The sequence below is a fragment of the Mus caroli genome, unplaced genomic scaffold, assembly GCF_978045245.1.
Source record: "Mus caroli unplaced genomic scaffold, Mus_caroli_1 scaffold_8, whole genome shotgun sequence".
Classification (NCBI taxonomy): Eukaryota; Metazoa; Chordata; class Mammalia; order Rodentia; family Muridae; genus Mus; species Mus caroli.
In genome coordinates, this window is record NW_028227263.1 from 47,084,943 (window position 1) to 47,109,548 (window position 24,606).

The 24,606-nt window shown below is 49.8% G+C and overlaps 2 protein-coding genes across 3 annotated transcripts in view; one reads left to right on the forward strand and one right to left on the reverse strand.

Annotated features, from left to right (window-relative positions):
- Positions 1-2,020: 2,020 nt before the first annotated feature.
- Serpinh1 (serpin family H member 1) lies at positions 2,021-9,747 on the forward strand. 2 transcript variants are annotated; one of them, XM_021166445.2, is made up of 6 exons: positions 2,021-2,188; positions 3,370-3,413; positions 5,820-6,481; positions 7,801-7,899; positions 8,013-8,245; positions 8,747-9,747. In XM_021166445.2, exons 3-6 carry the CDS (start codon positions 5,863-5,865, stop codon positions 9,047-9,049), a joined length of 1,254 nt encoding a protein of 417 aa, XP_021022104.1. In that variant the 5' UTR covers positions 2,021-2,188; positions 3,370-3,413; positions 5,820-5,862; the 3' UTR covers positions 9,050-9,747. The 2 variants fall into 2 exon arrangements, with proteins under 2 accessions (XP_021022104.1, XP_021022103.1); XM_021166444.3 differs by lacking the exon at positions 3,370-3,413.
- Positions 9,748-21,911: 12,164 nt separating this feature from the next.
- Map6 (microtubule associated protein 6) overlaps positions 21,912-24,606 on the reverse strand; it is a 65,929-nt gene continuing 63,234 nt past the window's right edge. The window contains exon 4 of the mRNA XM_021168872.3: positions 21,912-23,063. Coding sequence (XP_021024531.2) covers positions 22,046-23,063 — 1,018 coding nt within the window. The 3' untranslated portion in view covers positions 21,912-22,045. The remainder of the gene's footprint in view (positions 23,064-24,606) is intronic.

Consider the following 24,606-nt stretch of genomic DNA (forward strand, 5'->3'; position numbering starts at 1 on the left):
AGAGCAAAGTGGGGGTGGGGCTGTAAGGGATTTTTACACTGGACCTGCTGGAAACCCAGCAAACCTCCACTCCACCATCACCACCACCACCCCCCGCTTGGATGCACACTGCTCCTTCAGCTCACAGCCTACCAACTGAATTCCAGAAGACCCCAAGAGCCAAGACGAGGATGATAATAGAAAGGGAGTCTGGAATCTAGGTGGAATCCTTTCCTAGCAAAGATTTATCCACAGAAGCAGTACACAGAGATGCAGGAGGAAGGGAAGCAGAATCAGCCACCACAAAGATGGATACCGCCCTCCCTATGCCTACAAAGTTTGCTCAAGATCAGATCTGTTCTACAAAACAATAGTGGCTGCCAGCTCATTGTTCTTAGAGAGAGGCAGGCCCTTGCCTTTGGGGGACATTCATAAGAATACTAAGTTTGCAGATAGGAACAAAGTCCTAAGCTTTTACCTTAGGTTTACCTTGACCTAGTGTCTCCAGCATCCTGGGCCTTCAGGCATGTGACACTAGGCCTGGTACCATGATTTTTTCTCTTCTTCTCAAGATCTTTGACTCTAAGATCCTACCAAGCTAAGATTCAAAGGTTCAAAGATGTTGTGGGGCTTCTGAATGAGATTATCATCTGTGGCAGTCACTTTCCAACTTTCCAGACTGTATACTCTCTGATCCTTTGATTGGGGTCTAAGTCTATTAGGATCTAATATTTCCCTCAGCCCATAGTGGGGAAGGTGGGGGGTCCATCCCCTCCCACACTGTTCTCTATAACTCCAGAGAACTCATCTTTGGGGATGCTGAGTGCAAGGATACATCTGTTCCACAGGCTCTGCATTTGGGAGAAAGAAAATACTTATGAGTCTGTTGCTTGAATGTGAGTGAATGCATACAGGGTCTCGCTGGGGCTGGGGCTCAGGGGCAGGATGCTTTCCTGAGGATCTGGGTTCGAGCCCCAGTGCACTGAAAAGAGGGGGGAAAAGCCTCTCACCTCACCTCCTCTCTAGTGATGTCCATCTGTTGTCTGTCATTCCACTATCAGAAGATAGGAGGATCCTAAAACAACAGGCCTCACCTACTGAATTCCCCACGGGCTGCACACACCCCTCAGAAAGGAGGTCCTGAAGGCAGGGACTTTGCCCAGTGTGCAGATTTGTGCACGACACTAGAATAGTAAAGAATACGATCAGTTAACTCAGGGCTCCAGAAGCTATCTCAGTGTAAGAGGTGGGGTGGGTCAGGAGAGCCTGAGATAGTGAGACCCTGAGCCCCAAGAGGCAATGGAGATAGGGAGGGAGGGAGAGAGGGAAGGAGATAGCAGGGATGACCCATTTGAGATGGAGAAAGGGGCAGTTAGGACTTAACATCAATCAAGGGCACGGGCCCAGAAGGAAAGTCACACAATGCTGTATTTAATTCATCCAGGATGTTCCCTGCTGTATATTACTTCATGTCCAGTGGAGCCACCTAGGTGCCTGTCTGAAATCAATTCAAGACTTGGCTGCCAGGAGGAGAGTCCAGCTGGAATTTTCCCCAGGGATGTTTCAAGGGTGAATCCTGATTTGGAGAGGGACCCCTGCCTCTGACTCTTTCCTAAGGCAAAGGAGAGGGCCCCTGACTAAGGAGTAGCCACAGGGGTCCCTGATTAAAGCTTGATAACAGTAGGCAATGGATTTACTGGGGCAGAGCAGGGTAATGTGAGGTAGAAGGGATATGTGATCAGAGCAGGCTTGTGTGGACAACCCCAAGAAAACGACAACTCCAGTCCCCGAGAGCAGGACTTTGGAGCCTGTCTGCCTTCAGTTCACTCTGTAGTCTAAACCCTGCTTTCCCACTTCCAGGACCGCGGAATCCCAAGAATGCCCTGGCTCCCAAGGCCTAGCTGGTGCGGGAGGAGAGTCCCCTTTACCTAGTAGGACAAGGGGGCAGTAGGACCCAGGGGCTGGGAGAGCGCCCGCAGGCACAGGGGCGGGAGCCAGGGTGGTTTGGGGGAGGTCTTTGGCTTTTTTTCTCCTCTCCGAGCCACGGCGCCCTCCGGAAGCTTTTCCAACTTTCCAGAAGTTTCTTGGGACAGGCAGGAGGGGGTGGGGCCAGCCATATATAGATCCAGGGCCCGGGGCAGTGAGCTGAGCAGAGCCTGTCTGAGGAGCGATTGTCCTGTCGGTCCCGGAGCAGCCCAGCCCGGCCCAGGTGAGGGGCGGGAGCGGCCGGGCGATTTGGGGGTGCGCATTGGCCAAGGGGGAACGGATGCTCCAAAGCTTGGGGTCCTGACACAGGAGGGCAGTGAAAGATCGGACTTGGAACAGTCACTTGCCTGGGGTCCCTAGAGCTGCGGTCTAGACTGCCTGGTAAAGTACGGAGGAGTCTCAGTTCGGGGAAGGTTAAAGGTGGTGAGAGGGACCGAGTAGAGCTGGCACTAAATGCTGGTGACCTTCTGCACAACTGAGAGGGGAGGGGGAAGACCTGACTGTCCCATCGTCCACGGGGGAAGGGCCAGCTCTGCAGTCCCTAACTCAGGAGTGGAGGCCCAGGGACCCGCAGTGATTGATCCCAGACCAACCTCCCACAGGCTGTGCAGGGGCCTCTGAACCTAGCACAGGAGGTGCAGTAGCCTTGGTTTCTCGTCTCTAACTGTTAAGGGCCCCCTTGCTTTGGGGAGCAGTCGTTTTTTTAATCAGTATCCTATGTGGAAGGTGGCCGGACTTGACCAGTTCTGCTTTCACCTCACCCGAAAGGGGTGTCGTCAGGGTTCACAGGCCCTGGGTGACTTGAGTCACCCTGGTCCTTCCGTCCACCCATCTGGTTCCTGCAGGGCGAGGACTTCCTCTGAGGCCCTGAGGTATCCTGCCTCCAGCTTGGGGGACATTCCTGAGCCTCCAGACGAAAGGAAGAAGGCATCCATTCCCTGTATGGTCTAACGGCCTAGCTATCAACTTCCTGTGCTTCCTTCTGGGCCCTTTGGTATCCAGGGCACGCATGGAGGCCCTTGGAAAACTGGGGGCTTTGGTTGCCTGGAAGTAAGGCCGAGGCCACACCCTGCTCTCTGATAGTTCTGTACCCATCCCCCATTTCCGTCTGGTCCTTTGTCTCTTTCCGAGGATTCCCTGCCGAGGTGTTTTTGTAGTGGGTTGCTGTGTAACAGGACTCCACAGTGGTCGGCCTGGGAGCTTTGCTGAAGGCAGAGCCCCCAGGAGAAAGCCTGACCTGCTTGAGTCGAGGAGGGAGGCCCAAGCTGGGCCCTGGTTTCTCCCTCTGCAAAAGAGGTTATCCACCTCCTTACTTCGGGTACCCACTGGGGACTGGGCCCGACCGGCCTCTGCTCCCCACGTCTCTAGGGGTTCCCATTTCTTCACTCTTCTGTTTTCTTTCAGAATGAAAAAGGCAGGCAATGATCTCCCTCTGAGGCCCTTTCAAGGTACTTTAGACCCACCAAGTGTCTGAGAAACCCCTGGTGCTCCTCCCTGCCTCCTGGCATCTGCTCCCCTTACAGGCTCCCCATCACAGGCTCCCTGGCCCAGTGGTGGACACGGCCTTTGGCTCTGTGATATCTTATTTTTTTGGTTTTGTTTTGATGGGACTGTAAAAATGTCTAACCTTGGCCGGAGGGCTAGCATTTCCCTGTGGCAGATGGGCTGGGCTTGCCTGTGCAGATGGGCTGTGGGAGGTTGGCTTGCTTGCCGAGACTTGCCTACTTTCATTCCTAATGCTGGGCTTAACGGGGTGGCCCTTCTCCCCTGCCCTGCCTGCCCCCTCAGATTTTTGAGGCACAGTTGTAAAATTAAAACCCGTGAGGCTCCTGGATTCCCCGGGCAAATCCTCCTCACCCCAGGTTCCCAAGCCAGGCCTTCCAGTTCTTACCCTCAGCTGGCCTATGGAGATAAAGCAGCTTTTGCCTGCCACGTCACCAGAGCCTTGCGGCTGCCGGAGGAATCCCTAACTAGTCATTTGGAGCTTTTTGGAGAAGCCCCTCCCAGCCCCTGGTTGGCTGAGCGTGGGGGCTGTCAAGATGGTGGGTGCCACGTGGCAGGGTTAGGTTTCCCTTCCTTAGGCAGGCTGGTGGCCTCTGCTGGATTAGTGGTCCTTTGAGGAGGGTGGCCACGTGTCTGTTGATGTGATATTTCCCATCATGTATCATTTTACTGCTTCACTCTCATTTTTAATGAGTGTACCATGAGTTACATGGTCACCCTGTCTTTGAGGTCTAGTGAGGAAGGAGCCAATCTGGACTTGTGGATCCCACCTCTCTTAAGAGTGAGAGGTCTCACATTGTTCCCCAGGCAGCTGTGAGGCTGTGGTGCCCATCCCCTCGCCCCCTCCATGAGGCTGTGGTCCTCATTCCCTCATCCCCTCCATGAGGCTGTGGTCCTCATTCCCTCTCCCCCTCCATGAGGCTGTTGTCCTCCATTCCCTCTCCCCCTCCATGAGGCTGTGGTCCTCCATCCCCTCTAGGGCCTTTGCTCTGTTTCTCAAGGTCCCTAGATGGGAAGCTGCCGAGGAAGTATAGGAGCAGCCCGACCCAGCTATAGGCTCCTCTCCAAAATCCCTCACTCTTTCAGGCAGGCCAGGCTCTCAGGGGGCTTCCAGCAGAGTTTGGAATTTTCTATCTTCCTAAAAGTCTGTGAAAGGGGGTCTTTCCGATCAGGGGCACCCCGTCCTCCTCCAGGATTCTTCCTGAACTTTTGGCTCTGTGGTCTACTTACCTGAACTGCTGCATGAGGCAGAGGTGGGGAGGGCAAGCTGAGGAGGCTGTGGGAACGGAGACCTTTGTGACCCGTGACTTCACAAAAGGGGACAGGGCTTGCCTTGGGGACTCCTGCTACTGCTGGAGTTTGGGATGGGAACTTGAAGGAATCTTTGAGGTTCTAGAAGAGATGATGATGTGGCCGTCCCATGGGAGTGCAGAATGGAATCTGTGCCTCTGGCTTCCTAAAGGATGGAGGGAAAGGGTCCGTGCTCCACTGAGCGGTGACTCACCCCCTTCCTCAGGATCTTGCCCTTGTTGCTCCCTTAGGAAATCCATGCCACTTGAAGTTTCTAAAGACTTGATCCCAAGAGCATTTGTCATGGGATTTCCCATCCAGTTCAGGTGTTTTTTGTTTGTTTTGTTTTGTTTTTTTCTTGGTAGGTGGGCAGGCTAAGTCCCTAAGGAAAGAGTCTGAGGCTGGTTGGTAATGCATTCGAGTGCACACTCAAGGTCACCCTAGGGGCAGCAGAGTAGAGCATCTGGGTTCCCCCATTTTAATAGTGAACTGGGCAGTAACTTATTAATGTCTCAGGGCAGAATGCAAGGCACAGAGAGGACCAGCTGACAAATCCATTCCACATTGTGTCCTCTGCCCAGACACCTGTAGACCCCCAGCCCAGCTGCTGCCTTTTCCTAACCAACAAAGGCCCCGAGGCTCTATGAGACTAGAGCCAGATTTCACAAAGGCCAATATGGGTGCCATTCTGGCAGTAGCCCTGACCCTTAGAAACAGTTATGCCAAATGCCAGGCACTGGGATGCTGTAGGGAACCAGATGTGCTAGGTTTCCAGCTCTAGTGGCTACAGCCTACTTCAGGACACCTACAGAGTCATAATAAGTGTATAATTAGGTATAAGTGTTGAATGTCCCATGGGGGACTCAAGTAGGTGGCCTAGTAATATACCAAGAACTTTGTTTTAGGTAAGGAAATCCAAGAAGGTCTCTGAGGGGCTGGGGAGCCCTGAGTCAGGTCTGGAATAAAGAACTGAGTTCTCTTGTTCCTGTCCCCTTGGTGGCTTGGTGGGTCGGTTAGGAAGAAATGCATAAACTTCAGAGTGGCTCTCTCTTTCTCTGTAGCCCTCACAGGTCCTCTGTGGTGCACACAACCCACCTCCCAGCCATGCGCTCTCTCCTTCTGGGCACCTTATGCCTCTTGGCTGTGGCCCTGGCAGCCGAGGTGAAGAAACCCCTAGAGGCCGCAGCCCCTGGTACTGCAGAGAAGCTGAGTTCCAAGGCGACCACACTGGCAGAGCGCAGCACAGGCCTGGCCTTCAGCCTATATCAGGCGATGGCCAAAGACCAGGCGGTGGAGAACATTCTCCTGTCACCCTTGGTGGTGGCCTCATCCCTGGGTCTTGTGTCACTGGGTGGTAAAGCCACCACAGCGTCGCAGGCGAAGGCAGTGCTGAGCGCTGAGAAGCTGCGCGATGAGGAGGTGCACACGGGGCTGGGTGAACTCCTCCGCTCCCTCAGCAACTCCACTGCGCGCAATGTGACCTGGAAACTGGGCAGCCGCCTGTACGGGCCCAGCTCCGTGAGCTTCGCCGATGACTTTGTGCGCAGCAGCAAGCAACACTACAACTGCGAACACTCCAAGATCAACTTCCGAGACAAGCGCAGCGCCCTGCAGTCCATCAACGAGTGGGCCTCGCAGACCACGGACGGCAAGCTGCCAGAGGTCACCAAGGATGTGGAGCGCACAGATGGGGCACTGCTCGTGAACGCCATGTTCTTTAAGCGTGAGTCTCAGGGATGGGGCGAAGGAGAGGGGAGACCGTTTCCCAGGCCCCTGAGCTTGATTCTCCTTATGGAAATCTTTCATTGTTTGTCATGTGAGCACTACCACAACGGGCAGAATCAGGGCTACTGATAAACCCATTCTACATGCTAGAAACCAGATCCAGGAACCAGGTAGGAATCTCTAGGGTAGGACTGTACCACATTAGGGTTCTTTTTTAAGATTTATTTACTTTATGTATATGAGTACAGCATTGCTCTCTTCAGACACACCAGAAGAGGGCATCAGACCCCATTACAGATGGTTGCTGGGAATTGAACTCAGGACCTCTGGAAGAGCAGTCGGTGATCTTAACCGCTGAGCCATCTCTCCAGCCCCCACATTAGGGTTCTTGCTTGTGTAAGTTGGAACCTGTGAGGCTCGGTAATTGGTTCTGCTTCAACAGAATGAATTAAGGAATCATGGAGGCAATGTTAGACCCATTTCACAGCTAAGGAGACTGAGGCTCGGGTAGGATGAAGTAGAGACAAGACTAGGACAAGTACATCTGAATTGACTGAAGGTTACAAATAGGTGAGCCTAGGTGAGAAGTCTAATCGTAACTAGTCCATCTGGATTAGGATGAGGGTCTGGTTGGGACTTGGACCTCTGTCACACATGCTTTGCTTTTCTCTGGCCACACAGAACTTAAAAGAAAAGAAATAATTTTTTCCGCCGAGATGGAGTTTCTCTGTGTAGCCCTGGCTGTCCTGGACCTCACTCTATAGACCAGGCTGGCCTCGAACTCAGAAATCGCCTGCCTCTGCCTCCCAAGTGCTGGGATTAAAGGCGTGCGCCACCACTGCCCGACCAATTTTTTTTAATTAACGGATTTACTTACTCTTTTTGTACATACGTGAGTGTGCATGCATGAGTTTTTGTGTACCATAAGGGTAGTTGAGCTACAAGTGATTGTGAGCCGCCGTGTGGGTGCTGGGAACCGAACCTGGTTCTCTTCAAGAGCAGTAAGCACTCATAACCATTGAGCCACCTGTCCATTCTAGAGCTTGTGAAGAAGACTTTAGGGTGGCCTTTGCTTACTCCTGCCCAAGGTACAGACCTCAGTTATCCAATGGGGAAGAAAGCCTGTCCCGGATACCACCCACGCACGAGGACAGGAGCTTCTTGCAGTTGGGAGTGAGAGAGACCAACGTCCTCAGACAGTGAACACATACTCGGTGGACCGAGGGTGGCATCTAGGGCACGCAGTGGGATGGCTGTGGGCTGGTCATGTCTGGGGAACAGAGCTCATTGACACCTGGTTTTATTTCTCCACCACAGCACACTGGGATGAGAAGTTTCACCACAAGATGGTGGACAACCGTGGCTTCATGGTGACCCGCTCCTATACTGTGGGTGTTACGATGATGCACCGGACAGGTAGACGTCTTGCTAGACCGAGGGTCAAGGTGTGGGGGGTCTCGGGGTGCCCAGATCTGGTTTGCCCCTTACCCCTCAGTGTGTTCAGCATCCTCTGCTCTTCATCCACACAGGCCTGTACAACTACTATGACGACGAGAAGGAGAAGCTGCAGATGGTGGAGATGCCCCTGGCTCACAAGCTCTCCAGCCTCATCATCCTCATGCCCCACCATGTGGAGCCGCTCGAGCGCCTGGAGAAGCTGCTGACCAAGGAGCAGCTGAAGACCTGGATGGGAAAGATGCAGAAGAAGGCTGTCGCCATCTCCCTGCCCAAGGGCGTGGTGGAGGTGACCCATGACCTGCAGGTGAGGGCCGGAGGGTAGTGGCTGGGGCAGGTTTCACCCAGTGGCTCAGCAGGTCCATACTTCATCCATAGGGCATCCAGACAGTATTGGGCTCTGCTGATGCTGGGGAGAAGTGGGCTCTGCCCTTGGGAGGAAGGATGGACTGAACATAGTTGAACAGCGACTGGCTGTTGTCTCTAGCCAGGTCCTAGAGTGGGCTGAGCCCTCTCAAGATAATCCCTCAGGGACATGCGTACAGGCCAGTGTGGTCTCAGGTGGTTACTGACGATGGCTTTCCTCTCAGCTAACTCTAGACTGTGTCAAGTTGGTAGTTAAAGCTAACGGGGATAGGAGGGCTCGGGTCCTGGTGGTATACAGAGGAACAAAGGGAACAGTGGTTTGCAGCACTTAGCACCGTGCCTGGAGCAAGGTGTCCAGAGGGTGACTCCAGGGTGGTGTGGATGGAGGTTGGGGATAAGAGCCTGGCACGTGTGTGGCCTCACCAACCACCTGCTCCCACAGAAACATCTGGCAGGACTGGGCCTGACCGAGGCCATCGACAAGAACAAGGCAGACCTATCGCGCATGTCTGGCAAGAAGGACCTGTACCTGGCCAGTGTGTTCCACGCCACTGCCTTCGAGTGGGACACCGAGGGCAACCCCTTTGACCAAGACATCTATGGGCGCGAGGAGCTGCGCAGCCCCAAGCTGTTCTATGCCGACCACCCCTTCATCTTCCTGGTGCGAGATAATCAGAGCGGCTCCTTGCTCTTCATTGGCCGCCTGGTCCGGCCCAAGGGAGACAAGATGCGAGATGAGTTGTAGAGTCCAAGAGTGGGCGTGGCAGGGCAGGAAGTAGCCAAAGGTTCCTGAGACACATGGGTGCTATTGTGGGGGGAGGGGGAGGCACCGACCCTGGATATTCCACGGGTGGGGGGGTTGGCAGTGCAGATCGGAATTCCCATATGTCTGAGTGGGTATTTTTAGACAGAATCCACTCCTAAGTTAGGACATGGAGCCCAGATACTATGATACCAAATTCAGGGGTGTCACAGCCGTTTTGTTCTGCCCTGCAAGTTTTAGATCCAATCTGCCTCAACAGTCAATCAGTGTTCATATTTATGGCCAGGCATTCTATCTGTTAGACAATCGAGTTGGGGGTAGGGCAGCCTAGCTCTTTTTGTCACCATGCCCCGAGCCCTCCTCAGTCTTCCTGTTCACCCCTCCCCCACTCCCGTTAACCACAAAACTAGGTGCTGTGGCCCCAGAGCTGCCCATCCTTAAAATGATCCTTGCCCAGCGGTGGGAGCTGGGAGACAGCGCATGGGAGGGGCTCCCTGGCATGCCTGCCCTAGAACTGTTATGTTGGGCATCACAGTCATGAACTTTTGTTTTTCTCCCTTTTTTTAGTTTTTTCAAAGATGGGGGGAAGGGAAATATGAGCCTTTGTTGCTTTCAAAACGAGAACAGTTTGTACAAGTTTTTTTTTTTTTTTTGAATAAAACGTTTCCAATGAAATGTTATAGGTGTGTGGAAGCAGATTAAAGAAAGAGGTTCCCATATCATTCTTTCTAAGACAAAGCCTGTGATTTATGCAGAGTGTCTCTAGCTCTGAAGTTCTGGTAGATAACGGGACAATGGTGTATGGTCACTGTGTGCTGTGTTCTGTGTTCTGCTCCTGGCCTGTGGAGCCTGAACAACAGAGTGGAAGTCCGAGCCCCCCAGTCCAACACTCCGAGGGCTCCTGCTTGTCAGTGCTCTGGTTTCATGGCGAGTTGGTCACAACTCAGGGGCCAGAGAAGGCAAACAGGCACATGAATAATTAACAGGCTTACTGACTGGGCCTAGGCTGTACGGAGGAGGCTAGTGGGAATCCTTCTCACGTACCTCACATAGTGGGTTTGTGATGAAGAAGGGGACACTCACAGCTCCTGCCCTCATGTTTGCCTCCTGTGGTCCTTGGGACTATGCCTCAGGAAGGAGACAGGTATGCAGAACAGAACCCTGTAGCCAGAGAGGCAGAGGAAACTGGCAGAGCTACCTCTGCTGGCTGTGGCTTGGTAGCTCACTCCTTTCTCCATAGTCTTTGTACCATCACGTCCACCTGAGGGGGTTGGGACCACAGAACGTCCCTTACCATGGCCTGACAAACCTACCGGGTGTAGATGAAGCTGTAAGTTGGCTGACTCTCTCAGTGCTACCACAGGGAGTTTGAACAGGACTTTAGAATCCCAAGCCCGACCTGCACTTTGAACTTGATGGATTGGATTTCCACTCTTGGGGGACTTCATCTAGATGTGGAGACTTGGAGTTAGTGGCCAGTACTTGGAGTTGGTGGCCAGTACGTGTGCTCAGGACTCAGCGCATTCCAATGAGGCCTTTGCATTGGGTGTCATCTGCTCTTGAGAATCCATCTGTGGCCATTCAACCCAACCATCCTCTGCCTACTCCTGCTTCCCTGTCGCATTTTCTCACTGCCCAAAACTAGGATGCTATCTATCTATGTACTGTATCTTGCATAATGTCCAGCACACTGTGCCTAATCAGTCAAAGGAAGTGGTCCAGTGGTTCTGTGGTGCTTAGCAACACCAGTGAAGACTATGATTCTTCACCTCCCCAGCAACCATTAACTGTTTATGCCTCCTTTCTCTGTTCTCTTCCATGAATGCTGGTCGCTCCAGTCTTGTGCCGGTGCCTGTTCTCAGTTGCACTGAGTTTCTGGGTACAACAGTCGTTTGCTCAGATACTCACATCCATGGGATGCTGAGGCAGTGAGGGGATGCAAGGCTGAGATGTCTTGGGCTAAGTCCCGTGCCCTTAACATCCTCTCACAGATCCTGGAAGACCCTTTACTCAGGCACCTCGAAACACATCAGGGAGGGACGTCTCTGAAATAGGTTGCTGTGTTCTGTGAGGGCCCGTGAGGTAGGAGGAAGATATCTCCATGGAAATAGCTCCATGATGTCAATGGAAGTGATGAAATCTCAGGAGGACATGCAGCAGCACTCTGGACCACAATCCTCAAAGGCCATCAGCATCGTCTGACCCACGGGGGTCTTACATCTTAAGAAAGATGATTCCATAGACAACTGGTCAGGGAAGTGGCCAGTGGTAACCAGCCTTTGCTAAGATGCACGCTGAGGTCCTCAACCTCCAATGGAAGCGCAGGCCTGGCACGCAGAAGGATGACGAGCTCTGAGAGAGGTCTAGAGTCCCTACCAGCATGCACCAGGCCCTTCAGTTGCCCCCAGATGCACAGTGTAGTTAGCTCTTCTGAACACAAAGGGTCCCTAGCCACTTGCTCTCTGAAGGGACAGTCTACAGATTCTGCAGGGGTGAGAGGTCAAACCCTCTGATGTTAATTCCCAAGCCCCCAGAATGCCACTGCACGCAGGTGGATAGGGCCCAAGTCCAGGCCTGGGGAGCCTGGTGGAGCTCTGTCTCTTCTTGTAATTGTCTTCCCCGCGTCAGGGTATATAGTTGGAACTTACAGGCTCAGTTCCTACTGGAACTTATGTACTGCCATGCCTGTGCAATAAATGTCATGGTGGAAAATATTATCTAAAAGACCCCACCCCAAGTCTTTCCTTCTCACCAGTGTAATAAATCATAAGGAAAGATGGGGTCTTGGGAAAATCACAGACATTGCCATCATGAAAGATCCAGGGATTTTTTTTTAAATATGTTTGTCGTGTGTGTGTGTGTGTGTGTGTGTGTGTGTGTGTGTGATGGGTGTCTGTGTGTCTGTGTGTGTGTGTGATGGGTGTCTGTGTGTGTGTGTGTCTTGTGTGTGTGTGTGATGGGTGTCTGTGTGTGTGTGTGTGTGTGAGATGGGTGTCTATGTGTGTGTGTGTGTGATGGGTGTCTATGTGTGTGTGTGATGGGTGTCTGTGTGTGTGTGTGCGCGCGTGTGTGTGTGTGTGATGGGTGTCTGTGTGTGTGTGTGTGTGATGGGTGTCTGTGTGTGTGTGTGTCTTGTGTGTGTGTGATGGGTGTCTATGTGTGTGTGTGATGGGTGTCTGTGTGTGTGTGTGTGTGTGTGCGTGTGTGTGTGTGTGCACAGGTGCATATGCAGAGGTTGAGATCAACTTTATGTGGGTTCTAGAGATCAAACGCAGGTCAGCAGGCTTTGCCAGGCTTTTACCTGGTAAGCCAGTTCACCTGCCCTTGGCAAGTGGTTTCTGTCACAATAACTTTATTCCTGTGTTTCTCTGTATGGATTGACAGAGTTCTTAGAGAATGACAGGGCACCGCTCTGAGCCTGGGCTAATGGTGACTTTTAGTCAGGCCATTCTAGATATGTTGTTCTCATGAGAACAGAGTTGCCACTTGGTGTGAAACTAGCCGACAGGTTCTCTCTTTCTCCGTAAGGAATTCCCGATGAAATTTTCTTCCTCTTGATAGGGACAACAGCATACCTTTTTCATCTTGTCTTGAGACTTGTCAAGTCTCTGGCTCTCTGTTATTTAATTGATGGGGATTTTGAGTCCCTCTTCATTCATCTCAGGACAGCATCCTGCCCACTGCATCAGTTATACCAGGGTCCTAGTAAGTAGCAGGTCTTTTAGATGCATCAAAGAAGTGTAGATGTACCTGAGAATAGAAAACAAGTTCCACAAGAAGGTAGAGACCTGTACCGGAGTGAAGCCGTCGAATGGGTGTCCAATAAACTAGGTCATTCCAGGGAAGACCCCGCAGAATACAGAATGGCTTGCTGGGCTTTTGTTAGTGGTAGAAATAGTGCTGTACAACACTTGTTGGGCTTCTGTATGTTTTAGAGGCAACACAGGTCACATTGGGTGTGCTCTTCTGCCCACTGTTGAGTATCCTGGAAGGTCCAGGAAAGTGGGAGATGCCAAGTGGCTCAAGATAAAGGACAAGCAGCTCTGCCTTGTGGGTCAGTGACCCAGGAGACCTAAAGCAGGTGGGGATGATGTGTGGACTCATGTAACCCCAGGGAAGGACCTGAGAGTGATGCTCACACTCAGTGAGGATCTCAGTGTGATGAGAGCTTGTCTTCCCACTGAACAAGCTGAGAACGAACGGTCCCCGTGTGGGAGGCACCAAGAGACTCGGGAAGTCACAAAATCTTATCTCTTCCCAGGTACTCCTGGTATGTGTCCTCTGACTGTTAAATGGGACTTCAGCAAACTGTGTCGGGTAGGGAAACACTTGGGTTCTCCAACACTTGGACTCAAGTTTCTGCTCCCTCCACTCTAGAGAGCTGGGGATTGTCAAGGTTACCAGTGATGCTACTGTTGGTCAGTGGGCACTATAGAAAACCTTATTTTAGTAATAGGAAAGTTTGTGAACATACATGAAATTGAGAGACTAGTACAACCAACTTCCACGAACCTGTCAGATACCTCAGTCTGTTTCATGCCTTGGATATTTTATTTTTATTTATGTGTATAGTATGAATCTCTGTTTCTCTGTCTCTGTCTCTCTGTCTCTCTGTCTCTCTGTCTCTCTCTCTCTCGGTGTGTGTGTGTTGCATGTATGTGTATATGTATATATGAACATGCATGTTGGCACCTGCAGATGCCAGAAGGAGTCAGATGCTCTGAAGTTGGAGTCACAGGATTACGAGCTGCCCAACATGCATGAGGACCTCTGTAAGAGCAAGTGCTCCTAACTGTGGATGGATCTGTCTAGCCCACATTCACCTTGTGTTCTAGCAATCTTTCTGCCCCCAGCTCCCCAGTGTTGGGATTACAGGTGCATGTGCCTGGTTTTCATGGGGGTCCTGGGGATTCGAACCTGGGTCCTCACACTTGCCCTTTCTGTTGTGGAAGAAACACTAGAACAAAAGCAAGGGAGGAAAGGGCTTATATGCTCTTTTACTTCCAGGTAACGGTCCATCTCAGAGAGGTCAGGGCAGGACCTCAAGTAGGAACTGACGCAGAAGCAAGGAAGGGACACTTTCCTGGCTCGTTTACAGGCCCCGTGTGTTCCGCTGGCTTGCTTGTATATAGGCCTGGCTCGGGGATGTGCTGCCCAGGACTGGGTCCTCTCAAAACAGTCTCTTACAAACATGACCACAGGCCCATATCTGGTGTGATTCCTCAAGTGATTTCCCTCTCCCTATGTGACTCTGAGTTTATATCACAGTGACAATAAAAACTAGCCAGTGTGGGTAGTGAGTCCTCCTTTCTCCAAACCTCCATTTTTCCCACCTTCCTTCCTCAGTGCACGCCTGGACTTAGCAAGGGTCTCCTGAACCTGTCCCCAACCTGTCTTGTGAGGCTTCTGCAGGCCAGCAGGCCACATTGGAAGGCTAGAGAACAACAAGGAGCTGCTTTAGGGACGAGCCAGACCATGAATGAAGTCAGCCCCTAAGGGATGAGAAAATGAGGTCCACTCTGCCTTCTGATGCAGTGGAGGACTGGTGCATATGTGTTTGCTCGTGTATGCTCATGTGTGTGCGCATGGGCACATGTACGATTGCATGCATAGCCTGCTGCTCATAGACTGAGCCTCATCCTCACTCCTGTGCTGGAGGTTGTTGGGTTTCTTATCTCTAATCCTTAAGACTATTTTACAGAGCTGGAGGTTGGTGGCACACACCTTTAATCCCAAAACTCGGGGGGTGGGGTGGGCAGAGACCAGCCTGTTCTACAGAGTGAGTTCCAAGACTATGCAGCAAAACCTTGTCTTAACAAACAAATAAACAAACAAACAGCAGCAGCAGCAACAACAAAAGACTCTTTTACAAAGTAGGATACTGAGAGACAGACTTCCCTGGGCTTCCAGATCTGCCAGCCCTTAGAGCACACGTGTACTGTCTCTCAGCTCTCCTGTGACACTGTCAGCCTGAGGCTATGGACCCTTCTGTGGCTCTGGGCTGGCCATTCTCATCATCTTCAGCACTTCTCTTCTGGTCCCTTGCATCTCCTGAGCATCGCCCTGGGCTACGTCTCATCTCTTTCCATCCAGACCCCATCTCTATAGGAACTCTGCTTCCTCTTGTGATTATCCTGCAGGAACCACTCTCTCCACAGCTCAGCCATGTCCAGACCTGCCTCCAGGCAGCCTGTCTGGTAGCCAGTGACTTTCCAAACACGTGCCCCTGGCTGCCCGGAGGCCCTCAGGGAATGCTGTCAGATACGACACCCCCCTCTACCTGCATGTGAGGAAGACCTGAACTGAAGAGGAACAAGTGCACACAAGTGGCTTTTTCCTGCCTTCAGACCTTGACTAACTGTAAACTTCCACAGGGCTACAAGCTCTGGGACAAGAAACCCTAGTGTGAGAAGGCACAGGGAAAGTATTCTAATTAACAAAATCAGAAATGAAAAAGGAGACATAACAACAGATCCTGAAGACATCCAAAACACCATCAGATCCTTCTACCAAAGGCTATCTATACTCAACAAAACTGGAGAACCTGGATGAAATGGAGAAGTTCCTAGACAGATACCAGGTACCAAAGTTGAATCAAGATCAGGTTAATGATCTAAACAACCCTATATCCCCCAAAGAAATAGAAGCAGTCATTAATAGTCTCCCAACCAAAAAAAGCCCAGGACCAGATGGGTTTAGTGCAGAGTTCTATCAGACCTTCAAAGAAGATCTAATCCCAGTTCTTCACAAACTATTCCACAAAATAGAAACAGAAGGTACTCTACCCAACTCATTCTATGAAGCCACAATTACTCTGATACCTAAACCACAAAAAGACCCAACAAAGATAGAAAACTTCAGACCAATATCCCTTATGAATATTGATGCAAAAATACTCAATAAAGTTCTTGCTAACCGAATCCAAGAACACCTCAAAACAATCATCCATCCTGACCAAGTAGGTTTCATCCCAGGGATGCAGGGATGGTTCAATATACGGAAATCCATCAACGTAATCCAGTATATAAACAAACTCAAAGACAAAAACCACATGGTCATCTCGTTAGATGCGGAAAAAGCATTTGACAAGATCCAACACTCATTCATGATAAAAGTCTTGGAAAGATCAGGAATTCAAGGCCCATACCTAAACATGATAAAAGCAATATACAGCAAACCAGTAGCCAACATCAAAGTAAATGGTGAGAAGCTTGAAGCAATCCCTCTAAAATCAGGGACTAGACAAGGCTGTCCACTTTCTCCATACCTATTCAACATAGTACTTGAAGTCCTAGCCAGAGCAATTCGACAACAAAAGGAGATCAAAGGGATACAAATTGGAAAAGATGAAGTCAAAATATCACTTTTTGCAGATGATATGATAGTATATATAAGTGACCCTAAAAATTCCACCAGAGAACTCCTAAACCTGATAAACAGCTTCGGTGAAGTAGCTGGATATAAAATTAACTCAAACAAATCAATGGCCTTTCTCTACACAAAGAATAAACAGGCTGAGAAAGAAATTAGGGAAACAACACCCTTCTCAATAGTCACAAATAATATAAAATATCTTGGCGTGACTCTAACTAAGGAAGTGAAAGATCTGTATAATAAGAACTTCAAGTCTCTGAAGAAAGAAATTCTAGAAGATCTCAGAAGATGGAAAGATCTTCCATGCTCATGGATTGGCAGGATCAACATTTTAAAAATGGCTATCTTGCCAAAAGCAATCTACAGATTCAATGCAATCCCCATCAAAATTCCAAATCAATTCTTCAACGAATTAGAAAGTGCAATCTGCAAATTCATCTGGAATAACAAAAAACCTAGGATAGCAAAAACTCTTCTCAAGGATAAAAGAACCTCTGGTGGAATCACCATGCCGGACCTAAAGCTCTACTACAGAGCAATTGTGATAAAAACTGCATGGTACTGGTATAGTGACAGACAAATAGACCAATGGAATAGAATTGAAGACCCAGAAATGAACCCACACATCTACGGTCACTTGATCTTCGACAAGGGAGCTAAAAACATCCAGTGGAAGAAAGACAGCATTTTCAACAAATGGTGCTGGCACAACTGGTTGTTAACATGTAGAAGAATGCGAATCGATCCATTCCTATCTCCTTGTACTAAGGTCAAGTCTAAGTGGATCAAGGAACTTCACATAAAACCAGAGACACTGAAACTTATAGAGGAGAAAGTGGGGAAAAGCCTTGAAGATATGGGCACAGGGGAAAAATTCCTGAATAGAACAGTAATGGCTTGTGCTGTAAGATCGAGAATTGACAAGTGGGACCTCATGAAACTACAAAGCTTCTGCAAGGCTAAAGACACCATCAATAAGACAAAAAAACCACCAACAGATTGGGAAAGGATCTTCACCTATCCTAAATCAGATAAGGGACTAATATCCAATATATATAAAGAACTCAAGAAGGTGGACTCCAGAAAGTCAAATAACCCCATTAAAAAATGGGGCTCAGAACTGAACAAAGAATTCTCACCTGAGGAATACCGAATGGCAGAGAAACACCTGAAAAAATGTTCAACATCCTTAATCATCAGGGAAATGCAAATCAAAACAACCCTGAGATTCCACCTCACACCAATCAGAATGGCTAAGATCAAAAATTCAGGTGACAGCAGATGCTGGCGAGGATGTGGAGAAAGAGGAACACTCCTCCATTGTTGGTGGGATTGCAAGCTTGTACAACCACTCTGGAAATCAGTCTGGCGGTTCCTCAGAAAATTGGACATAGTACTACCGGAGGATCCAGCAATACCTCTCCTGGGCATATATCCAGAAGATGTCCCAACCGGTAAAAAGGACACATGCTCCACTATGTTCATAGCAGCCCTATTTATAATAGCCAGAAGCTGGAAAGAACCCAGATGTCCCTCAACAGAGGAATGGATACAGAAATTATGGTACATTTACACAATGGAGTACTACTCAGCTATTAAAAAGAATGAATTTATGAAATTCCTAGCCAAATGGATGGACCTGGAGGGCATCATCTTGAGTGAAGTAACACAATCACAAAAGAACTCACACAATATGTATTCACTGATAAGTGGATATTAGCCCAAAACTTAGGATACCCAAGATATAAGATACAATTTGCTAAACGCATGAAACTCAAGAAGAATGAAGACCAAAGTGTGGACACTGTGCACCTTCTTAGAATTGGGAACAAAACACCCAGGGAAGGAGTTACAGAGACAAAGTTCGTAGCTGTGATGAAAGGATGGACCATTTAGAGACTGCCGTATCCAGGGATCCATCCCATAATCAGCTTCTAAACGCTGACACCATTGCATACACTAGCAAGATTTTGCTGAAAGGACCCAAATATAGCTGTCTCTTGTGAGATGATGCCGGGGCCTAGCAAACACAGGAGTGGATGTTCACAGTCAGCTATTGGATGTATCACAGGGCTCCCAATGGAGAAGCTAGAGAAAGTACCCAAGGAGCTAAAGGGATCTGCAACCCTATTGTTGGAACAACATGATGTACTAACCAGAACCCCGGAGCTCTTGTCTCTAGCTGCATATGTATCGAAAGATGGCCTAGTCGGCCATCAATGGAAAGAGAGGCCCATTGGACTTGCAAACTTTATATGCCCCAATATAGGGGAATGCCAGGGCCAAAAGAATGGGAATGGGTGGGTAGGGAAGTGGGGGGGGCGCTATGGGGGACTTTTGGGATAGCATTGGAAATGTAATTGAGGAAAATATGTAATAAAAAAAAACAGTGAAAAAAAAAAAAAAAGAAACCCTAGTGTGTGCGAGTGGGCAGAGGGGCAGCACCAGCTGGTTTCCCGAGGGAGGCTTGCTAGGGAAATCAGACCATTAGCGTGGTCTGTGATGGTCTCTCTGTTAGAAACCAGCTGAGCTACTTTGAAAGGTGATGAATGACATTACAAAGAGTAGGTGTGGGTTTGGGGGGGCATCTTTAGGGGAGCAACAGTCCAGCATCCTGTTCCCCCTTCCCTTGGGCTGTGGGTTTCTCTCTTTCTCTCTTTCTTCTCTCTCTGCACTCTCTCCTCTCTCCCCGCCCCCCTCTCTCATTTAGTATGTATGAGTGAGGGTGTGTTTGTGTCAGAAGCACCGAGTGTGTTAGAGGACCTCAGGGGTTGGTCCTCACCTTGTTTGAAAAGGATGTCGTTGTGCTGCACACCCCCCCCCCCCCCCATAGCCCAGGCACAGAGCTTCCAGCGATCCTCCTGCCTCTGTCCGATCTCCCAGTAGTGCATGCTGAGATTACAGATGTGCATCCCTGTGTCCTGCTTTGGCTCTTTCACGGGTGCTGGGGATCCAAACTCAGGTTTGTGTGGCAATCACCTCACCTCCTGAACTATCTCCTCAGCCCTGCTCTGGGCTCTAATTAAGACATTTTAATATTTAATGATTCTAAGTATGTTTATTAAATCTTCAACATTTTATGCAAGAAAAACAAAATAGCAGGGATATCCATGCAGGCCTTGAGTCCTATAGCAGTGGAGGAGTGGCAGGTCTTGCTTCTGACCAAGGCTGGGCTTCAAAGCTTCTGTCTCCCCACCACCACCACCACCTAATTTCTTCCCCACAGTCTGGCTGTGGTCCTCTGTTCTGTAGCAGTACTCCCCCAGCCATGGGACTAAACACAGAACAGACCATCCTTGATGGTTGCAATTAACCCCTCACCAACCTCCACCCCAATCCCCTGCCTCCTTTGGTGTCTTAGTGAGGGTTTTACTGCTGTAAACAGACACCATGACCAAGGCAACCCTTATAAGAACAACATTTAATTGGGGCTGGCTTACAGGTTCAGTGGTTCAGTCCATTATCATCAAGGTGGGAGCATGGCAGTGTCCAGGCAGGCATGGTTCAGGAGGAGCTGAGAGTTCCACATCTTCATCTGAAGTCTGCTAGCAGAATACTGACTTCCAGGCAGCTAGGATGAGGGTCTTAAAGCCTACATCCACAGAGACATACCTACTCCAACAAGGCCACACCTCCAAGTAGTGCCACTCCCTGGGTCAGGCATATTCAAACCGTGCTACTTGGTCAAGTCCTTATGCAAACCAAATTCCTCTGATAAAAGCCAAAGGTGCTGACCGGACCCTCCAACTACTGCTGACTGGATCCTCCAACCGTACCCACGTAGATAACGAACCCATGTAGCTAGTTCCCTTCTATGGCCTCCTGGTTCGTTCAACACCCTTTCTGAGCGCTATGGCCATTTTCCCCAGGGAGTTTTCCTGCTCTGCCTACCACACACCTTCTGCACTGCGCTCTTGAAGCCAGTCCTTGGCTTTAGCCTCACACCGCTTTACACCTTATTGTTATAAGACTAGAATTTCTTTACTAGGCAGGGTAGAAGATACCTGCAACCCCAGCGCTAGGGAGGCCGAGGCAGAAGAAGTCCACAAAGCTTCAAAGACCGTATCTCAAAACAATCAGATAAACAAACAACAAATAACCCCCCAAAACTATATAATAACATTAGAAGTCAATTAAGGTTCCTTACAGCAGCAAACCCACTTCTCCGCTGAGCGCATGCTCGAGGAAAAGTTGGTTACATGTGTGAATGGGCAGGGAACTTGGAGCATTTAAAATTAAAAAAAATTTTTTTTAAAAGACAAAAAACTTGATTTTGTCTGGGTACAGTAGTACACACATGTCTGTAATTCAAGTACTTGGAAGGGAGGGGCAGATAGATCTTGAGTTCAAGGTCAGCCTAGGTTACACAGATAAGACCCTACTATGTAGCCTAAGCCAAACTTTTTGGCCCCTGGGCTCAAGCCATCCTCCCACTTCAGTCTCTTGGGTAGCTGGGACTACAGGCCTGTAGCAAGCACTGTGTCTAGTATAAGGCAATATTTATAACCCCCACATTCAGCTGTCATGGATACAGAATGAACACCATCACGTGTTTAATTTGAGCCTCATTATAGAGTCCTGAGATGCAGATCAATGAGCTTGGATTGGGTCCGTTTTACCACTGACCCCATGCCCAACCACTATCACCACAGATTTCCCCAGTTCAGTTGAATGCCTGCTTCTATTTCATCTGCAGGCTTCAACTCTGACCCATTCCGAACCCAGTCTGCTGAGATTTGCTTCTTGTGAGCTTTCATGGCTCAGGTCCTTGTGTTACCTAGCTACCTTCATGGTACCCACTCTCCCTAATCTCCCAGCATCATTTACTGTTGTGCAACTATTTTCTGGAAATTGAACCATCTCCTGGAGGGAGGCTGTAAAGGCTCAGAAAGTGAATGGAATTTAAAAGTCTCAGGAAACTCCTGAAACAGGAAAATTTCACAAGGGTATATAAGTAAGGATCAGGAGACTCCTGAAACATACAAGATTCACAAGGTTGTGCCCCACGGCTGTATGAATACAGATCTCTGGAGCAGGAAGATTCTCCAGCAAGTCATGCAAAGATCTTCAAGGATACAGCTTTAATGAATCTTGGGTTTATTGGTGATGCAACTGCCTTTGAGACGTGCTCCTGTAGGTAATGGTGCAACCATAGTTCTGTAAGGTGAACCCAACAAACTCAATGGTTACTAAACTAGATGAGGGGAGATCATCTCTTTGCTCTGTCCCATTAGGGGCAATGGATATCTGTTCATGTCTCTCCAGAGAAAACCACCCAGCACCTGCCTATCCCTAGGTCATGCTGACAAACCTTAAGAACTGTGGGTTTCTGACTCCACAGCCTCACCTACTCAGTGTGCACGGTATGCACACACACACACACACACACACACACACACACGCACACACACACACACGCACACACACCACATGCACACGCACTCCAACACCACAGAGCCAGAGACACTGCTGAGCCAGAGGAACCAATTTTATTAGATTCCAGCAAGACTATACAGCACAGTTTCATGCAGATTAAATATATGACTTTGCCTCCCCAGAGGGAAGCACTTCCACTGCCAGCTCCTTCATGGCATTTCAGGGCACTCAAGGGGATCCCTCAATATATTCCGTATGGGGAACTGTTGGGATCATGACTGGGGGTGAAGGTGAGACTGTGGGCAGTTGAGTGCCTTTGGGACCTTGAGTCTTCAGAGGGTCAGGGGCTGTAGGACCTTGGTCCTTTGTTGGGGCTGGCACCAGGGGATCCTGACCCTTCAGAGGTACTGGGATTATAGGGTCTTGATTCTTTATAGGCCCAAGAACGACAGGGCTTTGATTCTTTGGAGGCTCTGGGAACATGGGACCTTGGTCCTTGGCTAGTGCTGGGATAATGGGGTCTTGGCTCTTCACTGGCTCAGGGATCACTGGACCTTGGTTCTTCACAGGTGCTACAAACACAGAATCATGTCCCTTCAGATACCTGGGGCCTGCTGTATCTGTACCTGTATCTTTAACTAGCTCTGGGCCTGCTAAGCCTTGATTCTTCACAGACTCGGAGACCACAGGAGCTTCGTCCTTCAAAGATGCCATGATGGAGACATGCTGGTCCTTCCTACGCTCTGGGACCGTGGGAGTTTGATCCTTCTCAGGCTCGGGGATCACAGGACCTGGGTCCTTCCGAGGTGCTGGTGTTGGAAAGCTTTGATCCTTAGTGCTTGCCGGAACCACAGGACTCTGATTCTTCAGAGGCTCTGGCAACAGACGGCTTTGGGCTTTGGCTGGTGCTAAGGGGACAGAATCTTTATTCTTTAAAAGCTCAGATGCCATGTGGTCCTGAACCTTGATGGGTGCTGGGGCCACTGGACCTAGATCCTTCATGGGCCCTAAGAGCGCAGCACCTTGATCCTTTGTAGGGCCCGGGGCTGTAGGGCTCTGACCCTTTAAGGACCCTGGGACTACAGGAACTTGATCTTTTGGCAGTCCTGGCACCACAGGGCCTTGATCCTTCAAAGGCTCTTGGCCTTTTGGAAGACCTGGGGCCACAGAGCCTTGATCCTTGTGTGGCTCTTTGGTTACAGGACCTCGGTTCTTAGATGCATCACTGGTGGGTTTGACCCGGCTCCTGCAAAGGAGAGAGAGAGAGATGATCACTGAGGGCCAAGTGCCAGCCAGGGAGAGAGCAGAACACAGATTGCCTGATGAGATGTGGCCTCATGGGGCCTGGGGCAGGGTAGCTCTTAGTGGAGTAGCTAAGAAGAAATTGGATTTCTGCATCACTAGGGAATGCAGAGAGGGGGCAGGGCAGCCCAGCCCAGGGAAATGGTCATTCAATGTGTTTGCCAATTGATTAGAACCTGCAGGTGGCAAAGGGCGCAGCACCTGGGAGACAGCAGCAGGCAGGTCCCCAGACTAGAACGGTCCATGTGCATCCCGAAGCCCACCCAGCATATACTCCACGTATCCCCACTTATTCCTGTATTGCAGCCTATCCTTGGAGCTCTGTATTATTATCTACCCAATGCTCCCAGAGACCCAACTTCTCTGCTGTTTTTCTAGGCCCGTCCAAGGTTCTTTCCCTACTCCCCCGATTCTATTAAGGGATGGCTACTGGCAAACCAAGGGGTCTGTGGCGTGTCAGAAAAGGGGCCAGATCATCCTTCTCACCTACCCCTCCACACATACCCAAGAGCAGCAGCTCTCAACCTGTGGGTCACACACCAGATATCCTGTGTATCAGATATTTACATTACAACTTATAGCAATAGCAAAATTACAGTTATGAAAAAGCAATGGAAATAATTTTATGGTTGGGGTCACCATAACATGAGGAACTGTATTAAAGGGTTACAGCATTAGAAAGATTGAGAACTACTGCCCAAGAGGAAGACTATTTCATTATTCACATTTAGAACAGTCCACACATCATCATTATCATCATAAAGTGAATCTTTTAAATATGACTACTCTTTGATTTTGATTCTTTGCATCCAGTGTGCCCCATACTGTCTGCTACCCCCCCTCCACAGGCCTTTGGTAGACAACTATCTGGGGCTCCCTATTCAGGCCCTGGTCCCCCTTTTCTACCCCCACGTCCACTCCCTCAGACTCTTGCACTCATTTACTCCCAGAATCCTGGGTTTATTCTCCAAATCCAAGTGCTGGAGCTCCTTCCTCAAGCCCTCAGGGGATTCTTGCCCTGTGTGGCTAACTGCAGCCACCTGCCCCATCCCTTGGTCTACCCTCATTGCAGAGAGCATGCACAAACACTGCCACCTGAGGCAAACGTTGCCAACTCAGACCTAGCCAATCTTGAGCCCTCTGGTCTACAGTGCACACACTTTCTGTGTGGGCCAGGCTGACAGCTGCCACTTAAGAGTGGTGTTGCTCAGCCCGTGTCACAGACCCTGGCCACCTCAGCACATTCCTCCTTTCAAATCCCTTCTTTTTACAGCTCATGCCAGCAACACAGAAGCCCGGTGAAACTCATGGATGTGAGACACACAGCAAGGGCTCTACTACCCTACTTGTTGGAGCTAGAAGCTGAGGTCTGCAGAGAGCCAGCGATGGGGAGCTGAGGTACCTGAAGGAACTGGAGCCTAGATCTTTCCACTTCTGGGGCCTGTGCATTTTTTCTCAGAGGGCCTGGCTCACAGCAGTCTTCAGTA